This window comes from Lingula anatina, chromosome 2, assembly GCF_051362555.1.
Source record: "Lingula anatina isolate TDL-2025a chromosome 2, LinAna3.0, whole genome shotgun sequence".
NCBI lineage: Eukaryota > Metazoa > Brachiopoda > Lingulata > Lingulida > Lingulidae > Lingula > Lingula anatina.
The window spans coordinates 12,850,873-12,874,976 of record NC_141768.1 but is presented as its reverse complement, the minus strand read 5'-3'; the positions used below and the strand labels follow the sequence as shown (position 1 = coordinate 12,874,976).

At 34.2% G+C, this 24,104-nt stretch overlaps 1 protein-coding gene across 6 annotated transcripts in view; it reads right to left on the bottom strand.

Annotated features, from left to right (window-relative positions):
• Positions 1–23,958, bottom strand: part of LOC106176436 (serine/threonine-protein kinase MRCK alpha) — a 40,505-nt gene extending 16,547 nt beyond the window's left edge. For 5 of the 6 annotated variants that reach the window (XM_087004437.1, XM_087004439.1, XM_013558814.3 and 2 more), the window contains exons 1-21: positions 23,401–23,958; positions 16,913–17,004; positions 16,369–16,452; positions 15,342–15,437; positions 14,227–14,469; positions 10,491–10,547; positions 9,987–10,130; positions 7,288–7,456; positions 6,871–6,953; positions 6,529–6,608; positions 6,224–6,369; positions 5,095–5,217; positions 4,672–4,808; positions 4,408–4,514; positions 3,790–4,098; positions 3,324–3,615; positions 2,959–3,083; positions 2,427–2,529; positions 2,020–2,168; positions 1,007–1,152; positions 822–886 (exon numbers count right to left, since the gene is read on the bottom strand). In XM_087004437.1, coding sequence (XP_086860563.1) covers positions 822–886; positions 1,007–1,152; positions 2,020–2,168; positions 2,427–2,529; positions 2,959–3,083; positions 3,324–3,615; positions 3,790–4,098; positions 4,408–4,514; positions 4,672–4,808; positions 5,095–5,217; positions 6,224–6,369; positions 6,529–6,608; positions 6,871–6,953; positions 7,288–7,456; positions 9,987–10,130; positions 10,491–10,547; positions 14,227–14,469; positions 15,342–15,437; positions 16,369–16,452; positions 16,913–17,004; positions 23,401–23,578 — 2,928 coding nt within the window. In that variant the 5' untranslated portion in view covers positions 23,579–23,958. The remainder of the gene's footprint in view (positions 1–821; positions 887–1,006; positions 1,153–2,019; positions 2,169–2,426; positions 2,530–2,958; positions 3,084–3,323; positions 3,616–3,789; positions 4,099–4,407; positions 4,515–4,671; positions 4,809–5,094; positions 5,218–6,223; positions 6,370–6,528; positions 6,609–6,870; positions 6,954–7,287; positions 7,457–9,986; positions 10,131–10,490; positions 10,548–14,226; positions 14,470–15,341; positions 15,438–16,368; positions 16,453–16,912; positions 17,005–23,400) is intronic. The other variant, XM_087004440.1, reaches the window with a different exon arrangement.
• Positions 23,959–24,104: the final 146 nt, after the last annotated feature.

Sequence of the window (24,104 nt, the reverse complement as noted above, 5' to 3'; positions counted from 1 at the left end):
TTCTACTGTGCAATAAGAAGTGAAAAAGGTGGTCTAGTGACTTTATGTCTCAGTGTTTAGTGCAGGGAAACAACTATACAGATCTATTCTAAACTAGGTTAAAAAAATTTTTGTAATATTCACAAAACTAGCTAACAACTAACAGAGTACTCTGAGAAAGCATTTCTTTTTAGTTCAAATAAAAGTTATGTAAAAAGGTTGAAAAGCTGTGCTAGTTTATATATCATAAGATGAATGACCGTGGAAAACTTATGACAATACTCACAGATCCCTACAAGTCGGATGCAAGACAAAAAGAAAGAATGCACTGAGAAATGTGGCAAGAAACTACAAATTGTTTTGAATAGTACAGACTTCTAAATTTTTTTTCAGAATTTTGGTATAACAATATATAGGACCAATACTGTCTGCATCTCATACAGAAGAGCTAAATAAATATGGGATATTCATGCAATTGTACTATACTACTTCATGCACGAGGGATACATATAAGTACAATACATGTAGCATGCAGAACATAAAAATACTGTACAAATCTATTAAGTAGGATAATTTATGACTTTGCTTTAAAAAGCAACATTTTATCTGAATGAACAAATGGCAAAATACTTTTCAAATCTAAGTTCACAAACTTAACTTATTACAAATTAATTAAACACAGTAGGGATAAGTACCAAAAATATATAATGTCATTTATCTACATAACATTTTTCTTCAATGATCAATTATAGGGATAAGTACCAAAAATATATAATGTCACTTATGTACATAACATTTTTCTTCAATGATCAATTATACTGAAGTTTTTGTATGAAACTTACCAATCTCCTTGTCTGCTGTTCTAGGAAAGTTCTAAACGACACTTGGGAACTAGGACGATCATGATCTGAAATATTAAAATTATAACAAATGGCTACACACTTTCAGAACATAATGCTGACAGCACACTACTCTAATGAAGTAAACTACATAATACAAATATAACAGATGTGCAAATAGTACATACCCCCGACCACAGTAAAGTCCTTGAAATTCAAAGACTCCTTCAGTTCCTCCCCTTCCAGTCTGGCCTTCAGCTCCTTGTTCTCTGCTCTCAGCTGGTTCACCTCATATTCCCACTCTCTACACATTGCCTGAGCCTCAAGAACTTGCCTGGGAATTAACGAAAAACAAGTTTGTCAGCTATATATATTTTAAACATGAGGACCTGTGGCTATTTTCCATATAAGAAAGTTCTATGTAGTGAGTGCTACAAAGTAACAAAATTAACCAGCACAAACTAAACCAGTCTATTTTTGCAGATAAAAAGACAGCAGATAATACAGTCATCTATCCAGGCATCCCATGTCTGCATCGTCTGCTGGCATACTATAATGATTGGTGCTATTTCATTTCCTTAAGAAGGTAAATTCTTATTTTACAAAGGGATAGAATTGCACAGAATATATTCCATAAGATGCAATGATATGAGATATTTGAGGTATGATTTCAGACAATTATGTAAGAGGGTGGTTTAGTTGTATTCACATCAACAAAAGGAAATATCAAGGTCATAGGAAAGGTCAAAGAAAATCTCATGATTTTTTACCACTATTAAAATTTTGATTATAAACTAATCTGTTTTCCCCTTTTATTTTAGAAAGGGTAAATTGAGACTTATTTAGAAAGTCAAGAACAGATAATTTTGTTCTAAACAATTAACTTGCAACATGTTCTTTAAATAAAAAAAAATCTCTGAATGGGGATATCTTTTGATACCTGCCTCCATTTAGATGAATATCCCTAGTAAGGAAAACAAAACCGCTTTAAACATTGTAAAAATCAAAACCTCTCCAAATATTCTTATAACAAATTTTGATTAAACAGTTGACAAAAGCAATGAAGAAGAAATAGAAAGAAAGAACAACAGTTTCCAAACTAAAACAAGAAAATATCTCAACCCAGACAATGACAATCACACCAAAACTTACAGCATATCTACAAATGTAGTTAAAATATTCTAGAAAATTGAAAGCTTACTTCTCTAGTTCCACAGATTTGGCCTTAGTTTGAGTAAGGTCTTCACTGATAGATTGCTTGGCTTGAATCTCACTCTGTAACTGTGACTGCAGACTCAGCAACTCCATCTTGTCTACTCTTTGTGACCTACGCTTTGTCCAACTACGCTCCTGGAACCACAGAAAAAAATACACCAGAAAATTATATGTAAGCAAGTCTTAGTTTAAGCAGTACAGGTATGGAGATACAACTACCATATCATAATAAATGCTGCAAAAACACTTACCATGCACAAATTAAAATTTAGCAAAATTTAAATACCTTACTTTATCACAACTTCTCTATCACAGCTTCTTAAAGAATAGGCTACAATTTTCTTCAACAAGGCAAAATGTAGAATCAGTAGGTGTGCATGTAAACTAACTCACCCCTGTGACGCCCACTCCCTGCATCTTGAGTCCCTCCAGTTCATCAGTCATCTTACTGGCCAGTGCCTGGAGATAACCTCTGGCATCTTTCTCATCACTCACCCTGATTCATATATATATATTTAAATTAATTTTTTGAATAAAAAATTTTGAATTATAAATAAAATATTTTGAATTATAATATACTACTGGTTAACATTCGCTGATTTTATGTGATATAAAAAAATAAAAAATATGTAATAGGTATACCCTGTCTGGCTGAAATTAAAGACTTTTGTGAGTAATTTGGGATGGCCATCTCTGTGCTGAAGATGAGCAATACTAAAGATTACAAACAATTCTGAGCCCAGCCAATAAAATCTATACTTTCTGATAAACCTACTTGGCTTGGATGTCACCACACTTCATTATGTTATATGCTGGTACTTAGTGTCTCTAGTCTATTTAAACTAACTCATACAGTTTAATAATCAGATGGATTCAATTAAAAAAAACTTTAGTTAAAAAACATGTAAAGTCACTCTCAACTGACCACTGTATGATTTCTGAGATCTGTGCCTCCCAGTGTGCAACAGAATCTCTCTTCTCACTCAGATCTCTCAACTCTTCCTCTATCTGTCTCTTGTCATTCTGGTTCTTCTGGACATCACGAGAAAGCTGAAAAATACAAATTGGTTTATCTCAGTAAATAAAATTATTTCTTTGATATATCCCATGATATAAAAATACCTTCCCAGCATTATGATATTTCCGAAACTCACAATTTTGCTGTATAGCAAAGTTTGCTGCAACCTACAGACCCTGTACTACTGCTTGTGAAAATAGTTTGTCAAGCATGAAAATAGCACATCAATTCTCCAGTATAAAGTATCACTGTAATATATATCATCCAAGTACCTTCTCAACTTCTTTTGTAAGCCTTAGGTTTTCTTGTTCCAGCAGTGTCTTTTCCCTTTCATTTTTCCTCTTAATGTCATTGATATTTTCTTGATAATTGCTGATATTCTCCTTCTTAGTGAGATCAATCTTTTCTTTTAATGTCTGCACTTCTCGTTCCTTTTCTGTTTTCTTATTGTCTATATCCTGTATTTGATAATGCAAGTCCTGAATGGCTGTGCTGTGTTTCTGTTTTAGTCTAGCTATCATTTCTTCATACTGGACTTCTTTCTTTTCCAGTTCTGCTTTGAGCCTGAAAAACAGAACACAAGGATTTTTAAAGATATCACTGAAACCATTAAAAAAATGCACATCCAATAAAATCATGGACTTCATTTTCATTATGTGTATCAATTAAAAATGCACATGTCCAGCCAAACTTAGATTCAAATCTGAAACCAATAGATGATCTCAAGTTCATCCTTACCTATTAATTTCTTGGGTGGTTTCTAGGTTACTGGTGCTAGGTGTCCTGCCTAAGCTCTTCTGTTTCATAGTCTCTATTTCCTGCTCTAGTTCCTTAGCATAACTTTCTGATCTTTCCCTCAATTTACTCTGTTTACTAGCCTCAGCAGTGGACTCATCCAGCTGAGTTTGCAAGTCTCTTTTAGCTTTCTCTGCCTTGCGTAGGTCCTGCTTTAAGTTATCTAGTTTAAGTCTAGAGTCTTCTAATTCCTCTTCTTTATCGCGTAACTGTCTTTGTAGTTTCTGTTTCCCAGATCTTGTGTCTTCAAGTCTGAAGAAAAAACAGAAAGTATTTAACATCATAAGTGACCTGTTTAAGAATTCAATCTTATAAAATAAACATAGCATTTTCTGACATTTTTCTTCCTTAATATCAGAGTGCTCTCACATGTACTTTTTCAATTACGCACAAATAACTGTTAAATCTCGGAAGTTCTGTTATTGTTCGATCTCTCAGTTAATAAACTTGTAAACAGTCTTTTTAAATTGTCACTAGATAACTGGTTAGACATTATCATACTAGCTGTATGCGACAAACATATGTTGCCAAGCTTCCACTGATAGCAATACTAAACAATACCTTTCTGTGATGTTTGTTAGCTCTTCAATTGCAAGCTTCCTCTGACCGATGGCATCTTTCAGTTCTTTAGTCTGGGTTCTATATCTTTCTTGGAGACTTTCCAATTCCTGAATTATAAAAATGTTGCAACTAAAATTTTCCCACCATCTAACAAAACCATTAAAAACAATGCATATAACAAAACAGCTCAAGAAATCAGCTTGAGTGGCTCTCAAAGTTGCAAAAATCACATCTATGTCTATCTTTCCTAATTTCTATTTGTACCTGTTGTAATTCTGATTTTTCTTGACTTAAATTCTTGCTGCTCTTTTCCAGCGCCTTCAGCTTGGTGTTCTTATCCCCCTCCATGGTCTCCAACTCTTGCTTGATGGCCAGGGTTTCATCAAGGTCACGCTGGGTCTCTGAAATAATAAACAAGATTAATTAAAAGACATTTGCAGGTTGTATCACCATTTACTACTGCTCCACTTCAGTAGCTCATCTATAATATATGAGTATTATATTTTCAAATTATGATGTAATATTGTAACACATAACACATTTCCTTTATTCATGTATACAAAAGCAAATAAAAGAGAGCAAGTTATACATGCACGAATGCACGCACATGTATGCATGCGCACTCTTCAGCATCATATCACGTATCTTTCGACAATATATAGTCTAAAGTTTGAATAAGCAACTGACCTTTAACTTGGGCCTGTAACCTGACTACCTCTGTGCGGAGGTGCTGAAGTTCACGGTCAGCACTTTGAGAGGGGGATCCAGGGGCTTCATTCCCAAACTGGCTCTGAATGACCCGTGTGGCATCTGAAGATAATTGACAGATTATCGTTCAACGTCTTATAAAATTTATTTTTGGCAATATGTAAAATATATATGTAAGTAATAAATGAATGAATAAATGAATTAATGAATGTATGAATGAATTTTTGTATTTAACACATTCAGATAGTGTTGGGTTGGCTTTAGGGGCAGGGGTACAATTTTTCAAATCATGGATATTTAACAGGTGAAAACCTTGTCAATTTCCCAACAAACAGTACATCCATGTACTATAAATGAAAATATTGTGAAGTGACATGGCAAATCACCAAAAAGAAAATACACCTACTGGGTGTATTAGATATGTCCATGAAGGGTGATATAACAAACAACAGGTATCTTGTGAACAGGTAAATGTCAGAATAGGTTACATGCTAAACATCTAACAAAATATCTCTACAAGAAATAACTCCTTTATATATCAAATAAAATGATTTTCCAGAAACTGGGAAATGCACCTTTAACCCCCCACCCCCACCCCTCAATAAAAAAATGAAAGATAATCACTTTTTCTAATAAGAAAAAATTTCATGCATGTAACACCTTCACAAATCATCAAACCAAAAGTTGCTACAGACATAACCTAGCAAATTTTGGAGAAAGGTGAAGCATTAAACAGACATGACAAATAGGTTTAGAGCACACACAAAGCTCTATATCCACTGCACTTCAATACCATGTAAAGGTCACCACGAACTGCACACTTATCTTTTCACGCAATGACTCAAGAAATGCTATTCATGGAATCCAACATAGGTTATTATTCCCATGATGAACAAGTATAACCTGCTCTTTGTGGCATAGGGGGCCGATTTTAAAAGAAAAGTTTTCTGATGGATTAAAATTTTGTTTCATATCTAAACTGTATTCCTTTTCATTCTTTGTAATACACCATTTATAGGAATGGATAAATTAATTCAAAAGGATTTTTTTCAATGACAAGGTACAAAATGTCAGAAATATTTGAAAAAGATCAAAGTTATCATCATACCCTTTAATTTTCTGTCTAATTCTTTATTTTCCTGTTCTAATCTTTGAATCCTTCTCTCATACGCCTGAGTGCTGACACTGCTGGTTTTCTCTTCAGAAGTCTCTTGACTAAAACCGTCTGCCAAAGCTTCCAGATCTGACATACGACTAAGAAATAAAATGATACAGAAAATATGAAACCTTGTATCAAACTAGATCTATTACTGCATGGGATTAAAACAAACACAGTGTCACTTTGACAGGTGATAACTACAATATATTTCTCATATTTAAACAAACAACTATATACAATATGTTTTAACTTACCTATTTGATGTGAATGTGAAGCCAACAAAAGGTAAGTGATGACCAGTGAACACAGAATGGGAGGTCGGTGGGACAGATTCCTGTAACAGACAATAAACCATGACTAGTGAAGTCATACAAACCCATCAGCTAAATGTTTGCAGTATATTTAAAGCAATACAATTCAACGATCTGCATTAACTAAAACACAAAGGTAGCATTAACTAAAACAACATTAAAATCAAAATTGAAACTCTTAATAAGCTCTGGTAGCAAAAAAAGAGCAATGCACCTGACTGCTTTATGTAAAATTGTCTGTAAATAAAACAAAATGTCAGCACAACACCACAGAAAAAAACTCACACTTTGTTTGAAATCGGTGTCTTCCACATCAAAGTTGGATGTATCAGTTGGACTACTGACATCAGGTATATATGGTGGTTCACCTGGCAAAGAGATATCAAAAACATCAAACTAAGTATAGAGGAGATACTGTACAGGTGGGTAAGAAAAAGACAAGCAATCAAACAGACATTTATAGATGGAATGCCTGGTGCTGTCATTCTAAAAACATATAGATGGTGCATACGCAAGCTGAAATGTATGTAAACACACCACTCTCTCTCACTCTCACTTACCAGTATAACTTTTAAATAGTCCTTATAAAATATATGAATCAAACTGCGATGTTTGTGTAAAAATCATACATCATGCAAAACTACACCTTTTGCTGGGTGACAAGAACACAATGTACACATGGTGAACACCCTGTTTACATACTTTGTCTAATATTTTCCCAGTCTATCCTCCCTTCAAACCAAGGGTGGTTGATAAAGTCTTCAATCCCATTCTGCCCCAGACGCTGGTCCTGACTACAGATCAGCCTACGCATCAGATCCTTGGCCTCCTCAGACACATCATTAATATCAGCAGGAAATTCAAAACGATTCTGAAATAAAATGAGGTAAAAGTGAGAAATATGGGAGAATGATTTTCAGAAATCAGCCCTTTTTGCTTGTTATTTTAACTCTGTTCATTGGTCTTGGAAGTAGCATAATTTCAAATTGTAATCTAAACACACAGAACCCATAATTCACAATTTTTTTCAAATTTTAATTAAAATGCAAAATTATAGAAATAGATACCCATTGACTGAAGATGTTAAAGCAATAATAACTCTTCATTTTGGCCAAGAAATGAATTTTCCTGGAGTAAACAACAATTTTCCCATACTTTCCAATGGTTAATGAATCCATTTTTACATTCAAAGTTGGTCCCTGGTTTTTTTCTAAAAAGTTTGGTTTTTTGTTAAAATCTCTTAAGAGATTTTAACAGAGTATAGCCATCAATGGAGGTCACGTGGTCTAAAGACAAGCTCAGATATCAGAATAATAGCTATATCTGCTGTTTTTGTGGTAAAACAGAATATATTATATTTCTATGAGTTATTCACAAGGTTTTTATTGTGAAATATAGATCTCATACGAAGAGTTATTATCCCTTTAAAGCATAAATGAGATGCATATCAAATATTAACTAATACAGTGACATCATTCACTTTGCTTTTATAATGCTGCCAGAGGTCTGAAACTTTTCAAGGGTAAAATGATCTCTGATTAAAATGTCAACGTGGGACTGAAAAATAATTGTTACACAGACCATAGCAATTGATTGGAACAGTAGAGAACTGGAGTGTCTGAAGCAGCTGGGGCATTGTCTGGAAGATATATACCGATAAGAGAGATAAGGTAATAAGATAAGATCTTTGTTGTACCATACACTGGAACTGGCAAATAAATATAAAATAATAACTTTTGTCTTCATCTCATGAAGACTACAGCAATTAATCAAGAGTAAAGCTGTTCTTCTGGACAGTGTTCCCTCAGAAAATATTGGTCCCTCATAACAGATATTCCAGAAGACCCCTTATATCTTGGTGAAAGGAGACAATTATTTGATTTACCCTCAAGGTAATCACTGATCCACCCTACTATAGAAATACACACTATAAAATTACACCTGTCATCACATAAGATCAAAAATGTTATTATTAACTTCTTACAGTAAATTTTTGTCTGATTTTTAATACAATCACAATAAATGGATCCATTCTTATTTAATTCCTTCTAAGAAACAACAACAGAGCAGTAAAGGTGTAACTTCCTGAAATAAGTGTAAATTCCTGTGAACTTACTAATTTCCACCTGCAATTTTACTGCAATATCTTATCATGCATCTGTGGTGATTTCACCTAGTCTGACTGACACGCCAAAAAGGTAGATTCCACAGAAGTTTTAGTTCTTATCTTTATTAGACAACTTGTGATGACTAAGCTATAACTAGAGGAAATGTTATATTACATATATTTAGCCTATACCTTAGAGATACAACATATCCTTTCTTTACTACAGGTGAAAATATTGCACTTTTGCAATGTAAATCAGATTTGAATAGTTTCTCTTCTATGTTTCTTCACCAGTTAGGTACACTATTCATTCTCATACTAGTGTAATGTAAAATGTTCTCATTCTGTTTTAAAGAACACTCTAATTGGTTGTGCAACAATGGTGCTTGTTGTGGTTGGACTGCTTACTGTTTTCATACTCCCTTGGGTTCCAAATGAAACTAATGCAACAAGATTGTTCCAAAATGAACTCAATCATTACATTCTATACAATTCAACAGCATTCCTTTCCATCCTTTTCATTTAACCTTCCTTAACCTTATGTATTATCTGACAGTTCCTAGTTTTTATGGACCTAACAATATTTTCAAATATGAATCTCACAATAAATCACCCACAATGTGATCTAGGGAGTTTCCTTTATTTAACAGCGCTGCTGACACATCTTGGGTAGAGGTTTTTGTTTTATTAAGGAAGCTTGTATACCAACACAATGTGAGCAAGTAGGCATGACTCATTACTTGGCACATATCGAGAAGCAATTCTGAAGGCTGCAATTGCAATGAAAAACTAAATGGCAGCATATAGGCTCAAGTGATTTTTCTAACTGGATATGAATTCATGAACTGACTTTTTTCCTGCACATCATTTCAAGGATGCAAGAACTCTTACTGTAATTTTCAAAAAGATGCTCTATCTTTTTTCTTGCAGCAAAGCCATTACTTGTGCTGGAACCATTAATTAAAAAGCAATGGATCCGCAGCACTTCAATTCTGGGATAAACTATAAACGTTCTCTTATTCGAATTTACTATAAACCGCTTATTCCAAATTTCACATCCGGATATCAATTTCTCTCTGAATGGGTATTGTGAGTGGTTCATATTCTGTGTAGCCTTGTTCTAGACTGAAAGAATACATTTACAGAACTATATGACTTGCTTCATGGGCGGTTCTCCTCTTAGCATAATCAAGGGATTTCTTTTTTTTCACTAACTAAACATAATCAATCAGTTGGGTAGAAACAGACAGCATCATATCGCCTCCAAGGCGCCTCTTTACAGACAGGATCTTACCTTGTGGTTCATAATTTTGCCATAGGTTTCCACCAATGATTCTGCATAGAATGGTGTCTCCCCGTACAACATCTCGTACATGCACACCCCTAGAGACCACCAGTCACACTCTGCACCATAGCGACCGTGACCATCTTCCATTGCCTGGAATATAAACATCATTTTATAACCTGGAATTCATCATAGGCTGACAGACAGGACTTGAGGCTCTTATGTGTTAATCAGATATGCCCCCATAAACACAGCATGTAAGTTTTGAATTCAGTGAAAATCAATTATGGAATGAAACATTTTTGTGACAAATATCACAACAGCCTTACAACAAATCCATAAGGCAAGAAATGCAGTCAGTTATACATGTTGATAACAGTTACTGATAGCAAAAAAATCCTTCAAAAGAATAAAAAAAAAATATGGCACCATTTTTACAATCAAAATAATTATTTTAAGAAAGCATTCGGAATCAGTAAATGAGAACTTGGACTGGATTTTACAAATACCTACCCTAAGAATTTCTGGTGATATATAATCTGGAGTGCCAACAGCTACATTAGACTGTACCTGTAATGTAACATAAGATCATAAAAATTTGAATAATTCATTGCTAGATTTGCACTATATGGTTTCATTATCATGTACTGCTTTGAGTGAAGTATCCAAACTGGGCAAATTGCCAAATCAATATTCAAGGTATCATTTTACCTCAACTGTTTTAGAGGTAAAGAATAATAGGCAAATCCAAGTTTCAAGCTTTCAATTTACAACTAATTATTAAAGATACATTATTTGGATTTGATAAATAAATATAAAGATCAACTTCTTTTCAACAACTCAATACAAGCGATGGTACAGGCTTTCCCTTGTGACCCCACAATTTCTTAGAAGTTTACGAATCACTAAAAGATAAAATCTATATTCACAAACTATAATCATAACAAAAACTTCCTTTCAAGGCAGAAAGATCAATATTTTCTGGTAATCTAGACAGAAATCAGAGACATGGTGCTTGTCAGAAAGAACAAGGCAGCAAAGCTGTCAAATGTACAGACAAAAAGCAGACAATAACAATGCACAAAATAGGCTACTGTCAATTCTGATGTAAAAGTACATTATGCTTAACTGCAAATTCAACATCAAATTTTAATTATGCTCAACAGGTAATACCAATGTAAGTGAAATGTGTAACAAGCGTAAGGCTTCAGGCCCATGGAAGTTTAAGTTCACACTTTGAAAATGCCAGAATGAGAAAAATGAAAATTTCACATAAAACTGCTTAAATTCAATAATAAATGATAACCCATTTGAGCTGGCTTTCTTATTTGAACTGCATGCCAATCCTACAAATCATACTTGTAAGTTGAAAATAATAATAAGTAATACAGTCTCTTTTCATAATGTTTGTAGTAGCAGTGCAAAAAGATTTTTGTCAATTTTGATGTAACATTACATAATAAATTACAGAATAATTATCACCAATTTTTGATTATTGACTATAAATAGCATGGGCATGTAGAAAATTTGATTACCATTTGGCTTTATGGCCATGGGAGCTTCGAGTCCCACAATAAATATGCCAACATGATAAAAGTGAATATTTTACTAAAATGTATAACTTCCAGAAAAAGAAGCCAATTAGACTGCTTTTCCAACTCAGGCTGCATTTTAGTCTTTAGTTTCTTTTTTGAAAGTTTGACAATCATAAGTAACATGGTTTTCCCATAATGGTCATCATGGCAGCAGCACCCAAAATTGTGTTTTCTTCTATTTTAATGCAATATTACATAATGCTTAACAGCAGAATGACCCTCAGTTTTTAATATTAAAGATCTGTATCATGGATTTTCAGAAAATGTGATTAGCATGGGTCTTCAAGCTCGTGGAGGTTCTTAAGTCACACCTTGAAAATGCCAATAGATAAAAATTAAATTTTCACAAAAAAACAAAACAAAAAACAAAAAACAAAAAAAAAAAAAAAAAAAAAAAACAGTTTAACTGCCAGAAAAATTTACCAAACAGACTGCATTGGCCACTGAAGCTTTATTCATGTCCCATGTTTCTATCCTGTAAGTTTGAGAACAGTAATGACAGGTTTTCCTTAAATGGTCATCATGGGAGCAGTGCCAAAAATAGGGGTTTCTTCAAATTTTGATGCAATATTACATAATGTTTAACAGGATAATAACCATCAATTTTTAATAATAAAATATTAGTATCATGGATATTCAGAAAATGTGCCTAGCAAAGGTCTTCAGACCCAAGGAACTTCAAAGTCATACCTTCAAAATGCCAAAATGTAGACAAGACAGCACTGTCCTGAAATGTTTTTTTTCCATTTTTAACAATTTTTTAACATATAACAAAATTAACAATTTACTGCCATTTTTATATGATCAACTTAGAAAATTGATGAGATGGGAAAAATATCAATAGAACAGTGTTTAATGTCCAATTTCCTCCATTCTGAGATTCTGAACATAGTGAATGAATGAATCTGACAAACTGCAATGATATGAGTTTTTTTTTCCATTTTTGAAACTTTATTTTACAATACATGATGACAAGTTTACCATCATTTTTACATAATCAACTAACAATGTTGTAAAGATGCAGGAAATGTCAAACAAACACTTTTACGAATCTTATTAGTTAAATAATGAGACTGTTAACATGCCTAAGAATTGAATCTGAGGAAATGTGAAAAAACAGCATAACTTATAAAATAATGGCCCGATTATGCTGATTTTCGAACTTGACCTGCATTTTAGTAAGACTGATTACTCCTGTGAGTTTCATGACAACAGGCCTATCGGTTTTCCTTGAAATGTGTTAACAGTGTTGCATATATGCTAAAAAGTGAAAAAACAGCATAAATTCTTCAATAATGGCCCGATCATGCCGATTTTCGAACTTGATCTGTGTTTTAGTAAGATTGATTATTCCTGTGAGTTTCATGACAACAGGCCTATCGGTTTTCCTTGAAATGTGTTAACAGTGTTGCATATATGCTAAAAAGTGAAAAAACAGCATAAATTCTTCAATAATGGCCCGATCATGCTGATTTTCGAACTTGACCTGCGTTTTATGAATATTAGTCAGCTCTGTTAATATAAAACCAAAAAGTAAAACTGTCTTCCGCTTATGGTGTTAACGCTGAAAGTGCACGGCGACATGATCGGCGACGGCGACGGCGACGACAGACGCAGGTGATGGCAATATGTACAGACACATCTGTGTCTGTACATAAAAACCAAGCACACTGTAAGTAATCAAATTCACTAGAAATCAATCCCTTAGCAAATTCCCAAACAAATTGCTAGAGCAGTTTTTAACCCAAGATACCCTTGCCCAGAATGCCAAGGCAGACAAACTATACTCAAACCATGTGTCCTTAATCTAGGTGATTCTAGTTAAACAGACTGGGAATTTAGTAGAATGATCCCATGAGGTAACATTTTATCTGGAGCCATGATCAATACACCTAACATTACATTAGCCAAATCAATATTCTCCACCAACTGGTTATATTAACAAGACAAACATATCATTCTTATGACACAAAAAGTAAATTCCTTTATATACCAAAATGTACCACTTCATTATAGGAAAGATGTGATTAGATCAGTAAAAAAATTCCATGGAATCAGGGAATCCCAGGATAATTGTATCTTTAAATATATCCCAAAAATGTTTTGCATAAACTTGGTCACTTTCATAATGAGATAGAACCATCATTGTCACCCAATATGTTTGATTTTTGCCAAATACTTTGAAATATCCCCAAGTTCCTTCTTGCCCTTCAAGACATCTGGCAAAGCCATTTAACTGGCCTCAAATGTTTGCCCTCATAGATAGAATTCAAAATCCCTCACAAGGGAAGATGATAAATTTCACCTTATTCTGACCTCTGAAATCCCAGAACTCTGCCACGTCCCATGCAGAGTATTTTGCCTACTACAGGCAGGTGCGGTACATGTCTATCTTTCCAAATACAGCTTGTATGAAGTTAAAAGTATCAAAGAAATGATGAATCTAGTACATCATATTAGTGCTTTGTTTTCATCCCTTACCTGGGGGGTCAGCATTCTGCCATGCTTGCCCTCCCTCCCACCCAACCATCACGCCACATAAGCTACCTATATAGGAAAACCACCCAAAGATCCACAAAAAGTATAAAACCAAAAACCATATACTTCTTAAAATAAACATGACGGTGGGATTTAAAAATAAAAAGAATGCTCACAGTGCCATCATTCATGAGTCTTAAACAGGAACCAAAGTCTGCAAGAACTATGTGCCCAGATCGGTCAAGGAGGACATTGTCCGGTTTGATGTCTCTGTGGACATAACGAAGCCGATGTAAAGAGTCTATCGCTAAAACCATTTCTGCTATGTAGAATTTGGCCATATCTTCAGGGAGTCTGTCTTCAAACTTGCTCAGCAAAGTTAAGAGATCTCCTCCACAGTAGTAGTCCATAACCAGATACTGAAAAAAGCAATTGGGAAAACAAATTGGTGTAAACAAATTTTCATCAAAATCAATTTATTTTGAAGAGAATATTACTAAACTTTATTTACTACATTAAAAGATACTAATTATTTTTTGTTTTGTTTTTTTTCTGTAAATGTAAAGATATAAATCAACAATACTAACAGATAATTTTCTCTTTTTACAATTATATTGAATTCCCATTTATTTGAATAACATTCAAATTTTCAAAACACAGCAAACAAATTCAAAGATAAAGGAAAATCATAACACAAATGTACCACAAGGTCAACTTTGATGCTAAGATGACTTTCCAAACACACTTGACCAAAGTTATTACAATTTCCATCAATTATCCAGCAAAACATGCTGCGTATATGAGTCATGGGTAGTATTCCTTACTTGTAGACATTATTACTCATAGTTATTGAAATATCACTATATTTATCACTAAGGTTTATACCATTGTCTTCATGTATGTATAAAATCTTTATACTCTAGCAATAGCACTTCCCAGTTAATATCCCCCCCCCCCCCCCCCCCCATTTCAATGTGACATCACTTCCTCCGCCTCTAACATCTAGGATAAGAGATCGTTTCATTCTGTTCATATTATAGGGATACATTGGTGAAGCTGACTTTTCTCTGTTGAAAGATATATAGTTTATGTATACCCCAATATGTCGAGTGGAGCAGTCTTTGGAAGAATGCCTATATAATCCAGGTAAATCTTCTGTATGCTAAGTGTGTTCAAGTTCACAGTGCAACAGGGTGAATTTTTTGGCTACATAAAATGTTATCTACGCACAGTACCTATACCACCACATAAATAGACAAAAAGGTCATGAAAAAAAGTATTTATAACCTACCAAGTAGTCATCGTCCTGAAAGGCATAGTGGAGGTTTGTAATCCACCGTCTATCCCCCTTTACCAAAACATCTCGCTCCTCTTTGAAGCAGGCAGTCTGAAATAACATACATACATATATACATTTAGAATAATAATTTATCATATGAAATGACAATAATGAAACAGACTTCAATTCTATATGTGTACAGTAACATAAAATTTACTTCTTTCCAACATTATCAGTCTGATATTATTCAGTTGATAGTATTGCCTGGATAACGTAACCAAACAAATAAACATCAACAACATATCACAAAAAAAGCACTTTTCTTTAAAGGCTATCCCAAACCAAGCTCTTGTTAATAGGGCACTTTTAGCAATTGATTTTGGCACCTACACTTTTAGCAGACCTTAGCCTGAACAAGTCAATATGTCTGGCCATCTTGACACTAATACCGTATGGATTGAAATGTGTACTTAAAGAATTAGCTTAACACCATCAAAACCTATGACATGTGCTTTGCTTTATGGTCTCCTTTAACTGGGATTTAATACCACAGCTGACAAAAGCACGCCAAGAAGCAACTTCTGCACTTTTTCAGATCACCCTAAACAACAGAAATTTTGGGAAATAGGTTTAGTACCATGGCATACTTTGCTAGAGAACACCATATAGCATATTTAAAATCACAGAAACTTCTTTTTCCTTCAACCCACAGACCATACCAAGCATGTTTGAGTTTAGTGAATATAGATGTGGTATCCAAAATTGCGATATCCATTTATGGTACAATACAAAAATATTCCTTTTTTCTTACACTCAATGTCAAACCAAGCCTTTGAGTACAAAAACACAAAAGTACCCCCCCCCCCCCCCACACACACACACACACACACACACACACACACTACCATGTCAAAATAGTGAATCACTAGAACTATAACTAGGCAGAGTACATCAGGCCTCCAAACTGTTTGTACCTGCCAACAGTCATGGTTTCACCTTTAGATTCCCCTTTTTTATAGTTAAAGACCAGAACACCTACCTCTGCCCTTTTTAACATTTCCCATTTGTTGAGGATCTTCATAGCATACACAGTGTCTGTGTTCTTCAGTTTGACCACAGCTACCTATGGTGCAAAGAAAATATCAACATTTCAGCAACATAAAGCAAATGTTCTTTGTAACAAAAAAGAGATTGTTTTCATCACTTTTATCCCTCCCCCCCCCCCCCCCCCCAAAAAAAAAAAAAAGAATTTTTTTTTTTGCATCAGTGGTTTCATCTTTTAAAATCCCATGATACACAAAATATACTGAAAGATTTGCTTGGTAAACTTAAAAAAAAAAGGATGAGGGCATCATTATTCTCAAATTCAAGGTTATTATGGCTGTAGAGAAACTAAAACAAGTAAACCAAAGAAATGTATATTGCTGTAGTCCTTCTTAGAGATGAAAAGATATGAACAAACTAAGGTAAATATTTGATTTGTTCTTCCTAAATACATTTGGTATTAAGTACTATCAAACATCTCAGTTACAATCACATAAATACTTCAAAAAGTGGCATGGGTATCTGAAACAAACCCTTACCTCTCCAAATGCACCTCTTCCTATAACTTTGAGTATTTCAAAATCATCCCGTTGCAGTCGTAGCTGTTTTATCCTGGCTACTACTGGTTTGGCTGAAATAAAAATTTTAAAAAATTAATATTAAGCTTTTCTTTAAAATGACAAATCCAATAAAATAATATATGTGTATGCACAAAGAAAAAAATATAAATGGCACTTCTGATACAACAGGAAAAATGAATGACATATTTATATTTTAACAGATATGACCATCCTTCCAGTGCACACTATCAGAGTATATCTGATTAATTTTTGCAATCTTCCATGCATTCCACAACTCATATCATCATATAAACTCTAAATACATTATGTTCTAAAGCTCTTTGCACAAGGTCAATACAGCAATTGTACCTGGCATACCTATCATATTCCTATCTCATTCATTCTATTTCCATCAAAATCTGGGTCAAGACATCTGAAGTTCAATTTAAATGGATCATGTCTATTGTGATGCCTTCTTACATGAAAAAAGCTAAGTCATTTTACCCTTTCGTGGTTGAAACAGCAAGCTTTAAGACCAAAATGTTCCATATGTAACAACAAAGGGCAGAAAAATATCACAAAGAGGTTATGAAGAAAAGTGCTTAAATATTAGAACAAAATATAAAAGTTCATGCTAAACAAAATATGGTTTATTGGCAGTCTGTTTCAGTCAAAATCTATGAGGCCCCCAATTCTCAAGTTTCAATGATCATTATAGAGTAGTTGGTTGATAGAACAAAATCCAACTTTGTATTCTTCTTTTTTTTTATCCAGGCAGATGGGCAAAGTAATATTCCAAAGCAATTGATCTGTGAGATAGCATTCAGTGGAAATAATCACCCTACAACCCATCACAGCCCTGGCCCTATCACTTATCAATTCAGCAGGGAAACTCATGCAGTAATAAAGGAAATGAAGACTGATGTCCACATACTGTCGATGCAGCCTACTCAGTTAAAATGTCATGTTTGTATTATGAGATGGGAGTGAATGTCGGGTTTTTCATAAAACTAAAACTTTTGGGAAAAGATTAAAGTCCTCTTGTGTTAATGAGGAAAAAGGTAGTTGATATTGCAATATCATATCAATAACTCAAAATTATGCAAGGATTTAATTTGAAAAATAAATCCTTTCATACATTTAACTTACATGGCCAAATAGGTGCATTCCCTCTTCAAAATACAAATTCTGCCAATTAAAAAAATCTAATTTGCAAGGCATCAAAAATTAGAACATTGTAATCCTTTAGAATGCAAAAAATGAGAATATATAATAATTTATATATCACAACTGAATCTACACAACTACACGTTTGTTTTGCCATTATAGAGACATTGCCATTCCTGATTGATATATAACTATCCAGACTATATCTAAGTCATGGGTGCTTGTCTGAGCAGATGGGGTTGGTATCCACAGCTGCTGGTTACATCAGGTAGAGACTGGTATGCAGGTGATGAGACCTCCCCACCCACCCACTGACAACAAACACACACTCACCTATCACAAAGAGGCCACTTTGTAGAACTTTATCTTTTTTTATGGTTTCTCTAGGATCTTCTCCATTTTGAAATTTAAGGATATAAGGAACTTATTTTGTTTTCTATTGGCATTTCACAAATGAGGGGGTGGGGGTGGGAGTAAAATGTCTATATTTTGGAGTTTTGGGGTTGTCCTATAACAATCTAATTCAATTTAGTTTACTTATGTACCCAGGGACCTAAAAATGACAAGAAGAAATGCATGGATAGTGTTTCTTAAAAATATGTTTGTTTTTTATCTTGTGACATTAGTTTTTACATTTAAAGAAAATATGATCTTATTGACTGTTACCTAATTAATGCAGATTAACAACTGTTATGTTCTATATTTTATTCCTTATTATTTATGTTGAATCAAAAAAGCTTGCCAAGCCTATATTCATAAAATTCAATGCACTAAAAAGTTTAATCCAAACAATATTTTGAAGACATTCTTTCTAAAAAATGACTGTCAAAAACAACTGTAAATCAAGATTTGGGAACACTATTGCCTTGATTAATGTCAGATGCCATGAAATGTGACATTTGCAGACCAGTACATATCAATATAATTAATACAAATAAAGAAATGCACACCAGTTGAACCACTTTTTCTCCAAGTTCAATAAAATTCCATCTGTTTATTGGACTGGATTAAAAAATTGCTCCTGCTCCACTAGCAACACCCTTGCTTTAATCACTATCTTTCTAAACCATCATCAAACACTGACCTTTTTTCACACCATGACTCAAATGCCAAGGGTTAAGTAGTTCTCTTTCTATCTTCCTGTCTAACGCTTGGACACGCTTAGTTTTTCTATCCAATCTAGCATAAACCAAACACTTCCCCCTAGGACACATGATCCTGTAACTTTTCAATTTTGCTTTCTAAATGATGTAACAATAACTATGGTTTTATTGGTTCAGAGCAGTGTAAAGGCATGGCTCAAGTCAATGCCATTGTAACCTTAACCATGTAAAGTTAGACTTGGCTCAAGGTGTGAGATACTTGACCAAACAAATTCTATTGCAATCGACTCCTTCTTCTGAAATCTTATTTGGCTGAAATACCAATACACTTGAACAATAAGGAACTCCCTTCAATCTCAAACAGAGAACATCAACCTTGGTCAACAAAAAGTCTACCACAACAACAACATGGTAAAATATCCATCAAATGTTATCTTAAGCACAGAATGATATTCCCTTTTATTTTTTTCAATGACTGATCAAACTTTAAACTTAAGTTAAAAGAATGATATTAATCATTGTTTAATACCCATTGTGTATGCATGTGTATATTTTTATATGTGTGTTCATGTGTATGATATTATACCTCTGTAATAACTTTGTAAGAGTAAACAACATGTATGTTTTCCCACCTGAAAAGTCGAAAGAAGGGAAAAGTTCAAATCTTTATGAATATGAAAATGAATTAGGAATCTGACTGTGCAAATAATAATATATAACAACTCACAATATGGTCATAACAGAGCAATCTATATTGCACCATATTGGAGTGGACAACCTTAGTTGCTCAAGTACATGCAATAAATCTATACAATCAAATCCTTAAAGTAAACTTTTCATCGGGGATATATGACATTCTCTTCCTTGTGACCCACCCTCATAAATGATATGATCCAGCAAAATACAAGATCTAGGCGGCACCCCACTAGCCTAAACAAACTCCAATAATCTTTGAGGCTGTTGGCTCATATACAGAACATTATACTTGTCTGACTACTCGCCTACAATATTCTTTGCCTTTGAATGGATGGGGTCATGTCGGGAAGTTGGGCAAATATCAAGTACAATAGGAGGGAGGGTTTGCTATGTCAGGCATCTTATAGGGAAGGTAAACACCATCACAGCCCCTGCACAATATCTTAGCCATTCACAATGTTTTTTCCAGTACACAACAGACATATCCATTATTGTATTATTTTATTTTTCTATATGAAGTTGTGTGTGACTGTCTTGTATGATGTTATTTCCAGTACAGAGAATTTGAACATCCAGTAATGTATCTGCCTTGCAGTTTTCTCCAGCCACCATCAAATTTTCGAACAGTAACAGCTAACTCATCTATACAACACAAAAAAGTATGTCAAATACTGAATAAGATTTAAGGCCAAGAATAGATCTCCTGCATATATTCTTTCTATTCCCTTACCTTGTGCAAACACAAGGTTGTTTTCAATGAAGGGATATGTCGGCACCCCAAATAAATCAAGCTACTTAAATCAACAGTACTGTCACCAAATCACTTCTTTGCCGAGCCTTGATGACTGAGGTCTTGATGTAAAGTGACACAGCTGGTAAAGGCCACCGCTGTGGTACTATTATATCACTGTGAACAGTGAAGACATCGTCAAAAAAGCAATGCAATAAATGTGTAGAAAAAAGGTAAATTTCAACATTTGTTGTAAGAATTTCAACTAAGTTCCAACATTCAGTAAAAGATAAATGAGCGATTAATGTGACATGGTACTTTTTTGTTGACCAATTTATCAACCAAAAGAATCAGAATGTGGTGGCTCAGACAGAAACCGACATTTCACCTCCTCTTTCATACAGGTTTGCCAAAATGATCTTGATTTAGTCTCTAGTGTAAACACAAATTCAATTACAGCACAGATGATCTTTGCAGAAAAAATGAAAAGTCTGATTGGATAATGTTACTAGTAAAAGAGAGCACTGTTTGCTTACTTCAGAGCTCTTACTGCACCTGAGAGTGGGTAGATTTAATGCCTTTAATCTAATAATATTCCTAATCTTATATGCCATCTATGCTTTATTGAGTCTAAAGTGACACAAAATGTGAATTGTATATTGTCATAGCTAGCCTATATTTACCAAAATATCTGTTGATACATATTGCCATAGCATAATAATATGAAGCAGTGAATGCAAAAAAACAACATAGGTCTCATTATACCCACCCCTAACTGCAAAAAAAAAAAAAAAAAAACTTTTCAAAATATGTTCTATTGGGCGTGCACAGTGGTAGAGGCACACCTTTAACATAAAACTGAGAAGTTTATAAATGGTTGATGCAATTAAATTCCATAGCACATAATTCATTTTCACAGACGACATGAGCTTAAGGGTAGTCTAATCTTTACACACACATTGCTTTCTTATCATCTAATACACCAAAAATAGGTGTTAATCTGGGTTGGAGGTCAGAGCTGTTGGCAAAGATAACTTGATGATTCATAGAAAATGACAAGAACAGGTACTTTATACATTGGAGGCAATGCACATTTATTTATTGCACTATATTTGCCTTTGAACTCTTGAGGGATTCTTAGAAGCATAAATGCTTTTGATCTTGCCTGATTAATTATTATGATGAATTAAATTTGAGTTATAAACTATCTTTCTAGATTAAAAGTAATAGACAGGTCTGCGGAAAAGATAGTGGATCTATGAAATGCAATAAAAGTGGAGCCAAGACAACTGAAAAAAAAAGCTTGCATGATCTTATTCTTAATCATTAATGGTGTCACTTCTAAATTGTAAAGAGCAGAATGAGCGGTGAAATGGACACATGCATAAACGCATGCCACAGCAAAACATTTCTATCAATGCAGTGACATAATAAAAGCATACATTGCACCAGTGCACAATATGTCAGTCTCAATTCTAACTATTTTGCATATCTTGATTTGAAAATAAAACCCTCAAAATCCACACCTTTATCAATTTCATCACCTTTATAACAAACTTTGGCCTTGCAACGGATGTTAAGGCTCAGGTGAATTTTCCCATGCCTGAGGTCTACGCACTTAGAGACCTTTTGTTAAACTCATCACCCACATTTTGATATTTTTGGTTCTTTACAATGGAAAACAAAGAGAACATTTGGAAAGCAAAATTGTCTTGATAATGTTAGAGGTAAGAAGCCAGACAATATATTTCTGCTGCTGAGCCTATGCACAACTCAATTGTTTGTTGAGTCAACATTTATAGAAAAGAAGAAAACAAACCTAATGGACTGACTGTAAGGAAGCAGGTATATGCTCCAAAGCCAAGGTGATAGGTTTTGACCTAACCTTTTCCTCTGCAATACACAAGCACCCTAGAGGAAGCTTGTAGGGGGCGTGTGGTTAGTACAAGGGCGTGGAACAGAATATATTGATCTCAAGTTTAGCATTTTCTCATTAGACACCCCCTTCTTTCAATAATCTCCTTGGTATAAATAGGTGCAGTAAATCAGAAAACTTTACTCTGCTTAGCACAATCTGCTTCATTGTTTACTAAAAATGGCTTCTGTACTTCTTTTTTTTTTAGCTTTGAACAGTTGCTGCTTCAGTCAATAATAACCAAATATAACTGAACTGTGTTCAGCCATATACATTCACCAATGAAAGACATGCTGACAAACATGTCAATAGACAAATGTGCTTAAATTCTTCACTCCACAATATAAGTTCAGGAAACCATTCACCTTCATATTTACACAAATACTACAACCTAGCATATGTCAAGGTTTATTGGAGACTGCAATGAGTCATACAGTACCATGTGACTACAATCTTTTCAGGTATTGATTGTTTTCTTTAATTATCCAAGCACATGTTCCATCAACTAATTTGTCTGGAAAAATTAAGATTTCAATTCACAAAATAACTGTCCAAATCTCTGATACTGATAAAATATGACACGCATGGAAGAATACAAAGGTACAAAACAATTTTAATGGAGGCACATATTTTGAACTGCAAGAGAAATAATAACCATTGTAAAGCCAATATGAAAGAAAATCTTAATTACAATATATGACCACCACAAGAACGTGTCAAGAAATATTCACTTCCCTCTTCATGATAAAGACAGAGGTTTATTATTTACAACAAATATCACTCGGGTTATATTTCCTGCTCTCATGCTCCTGTACTACAGTTATATCAACATTCCTTAAGTGGCACACAGACTTACCAAATTCCACAAATTCAGATACACTCTTCTCCCTCCTCAAAGTAGAGCCACAGCATTCATCATACAACACTACGAGGACGTCCAAAAGTGTTTCCATACTGAGAGCCAGCATATCACTGTTCCCTACTCCTCCCAAATACAGTGTCTCCAGCTTCTTGATGCGATCTATAGCTGTCATTTTGATGCGATGTGCGATGGTAGATTTTACAGCGTATTTGATGCTATCTCATGGTAGATCCACCAGCAACTTTAATTCCCTTTATGCCTCTACAACCTCCAAATTGAATAAGGCATGTACGTCTGACAGTCGACGGATGAAACATTACAGTGACTTACATGACGAACTTTTAGTTAAAGATAACACTTAAAATATACAACAGATTTTCACAAATCGGCACAGTTCTTCCTATTTTGCGGCTATACCTTCGGCGCGATCCCTTTTACGCTCGCTCTGAATGTGCAAAGGATCTTATTTCCAATCCTTTCAACCTTTCCTGGCTTTCAGCTTCTCCCAGCTGAACTCAAGATGGCCGACTTCATGGGCTTATGGGAAGGGTGGAGCAGGTGCGCCTGCGTAGACTGACATCATCTTAGATTATGCAAATATAGGTCAAGGGAGGGACGATAAACTAAAAAATATCTGTTTAATAAGCTTAAATAGCCTTATAATTCTTCGGTGATAAACAAATTTTAATTTAAATAAT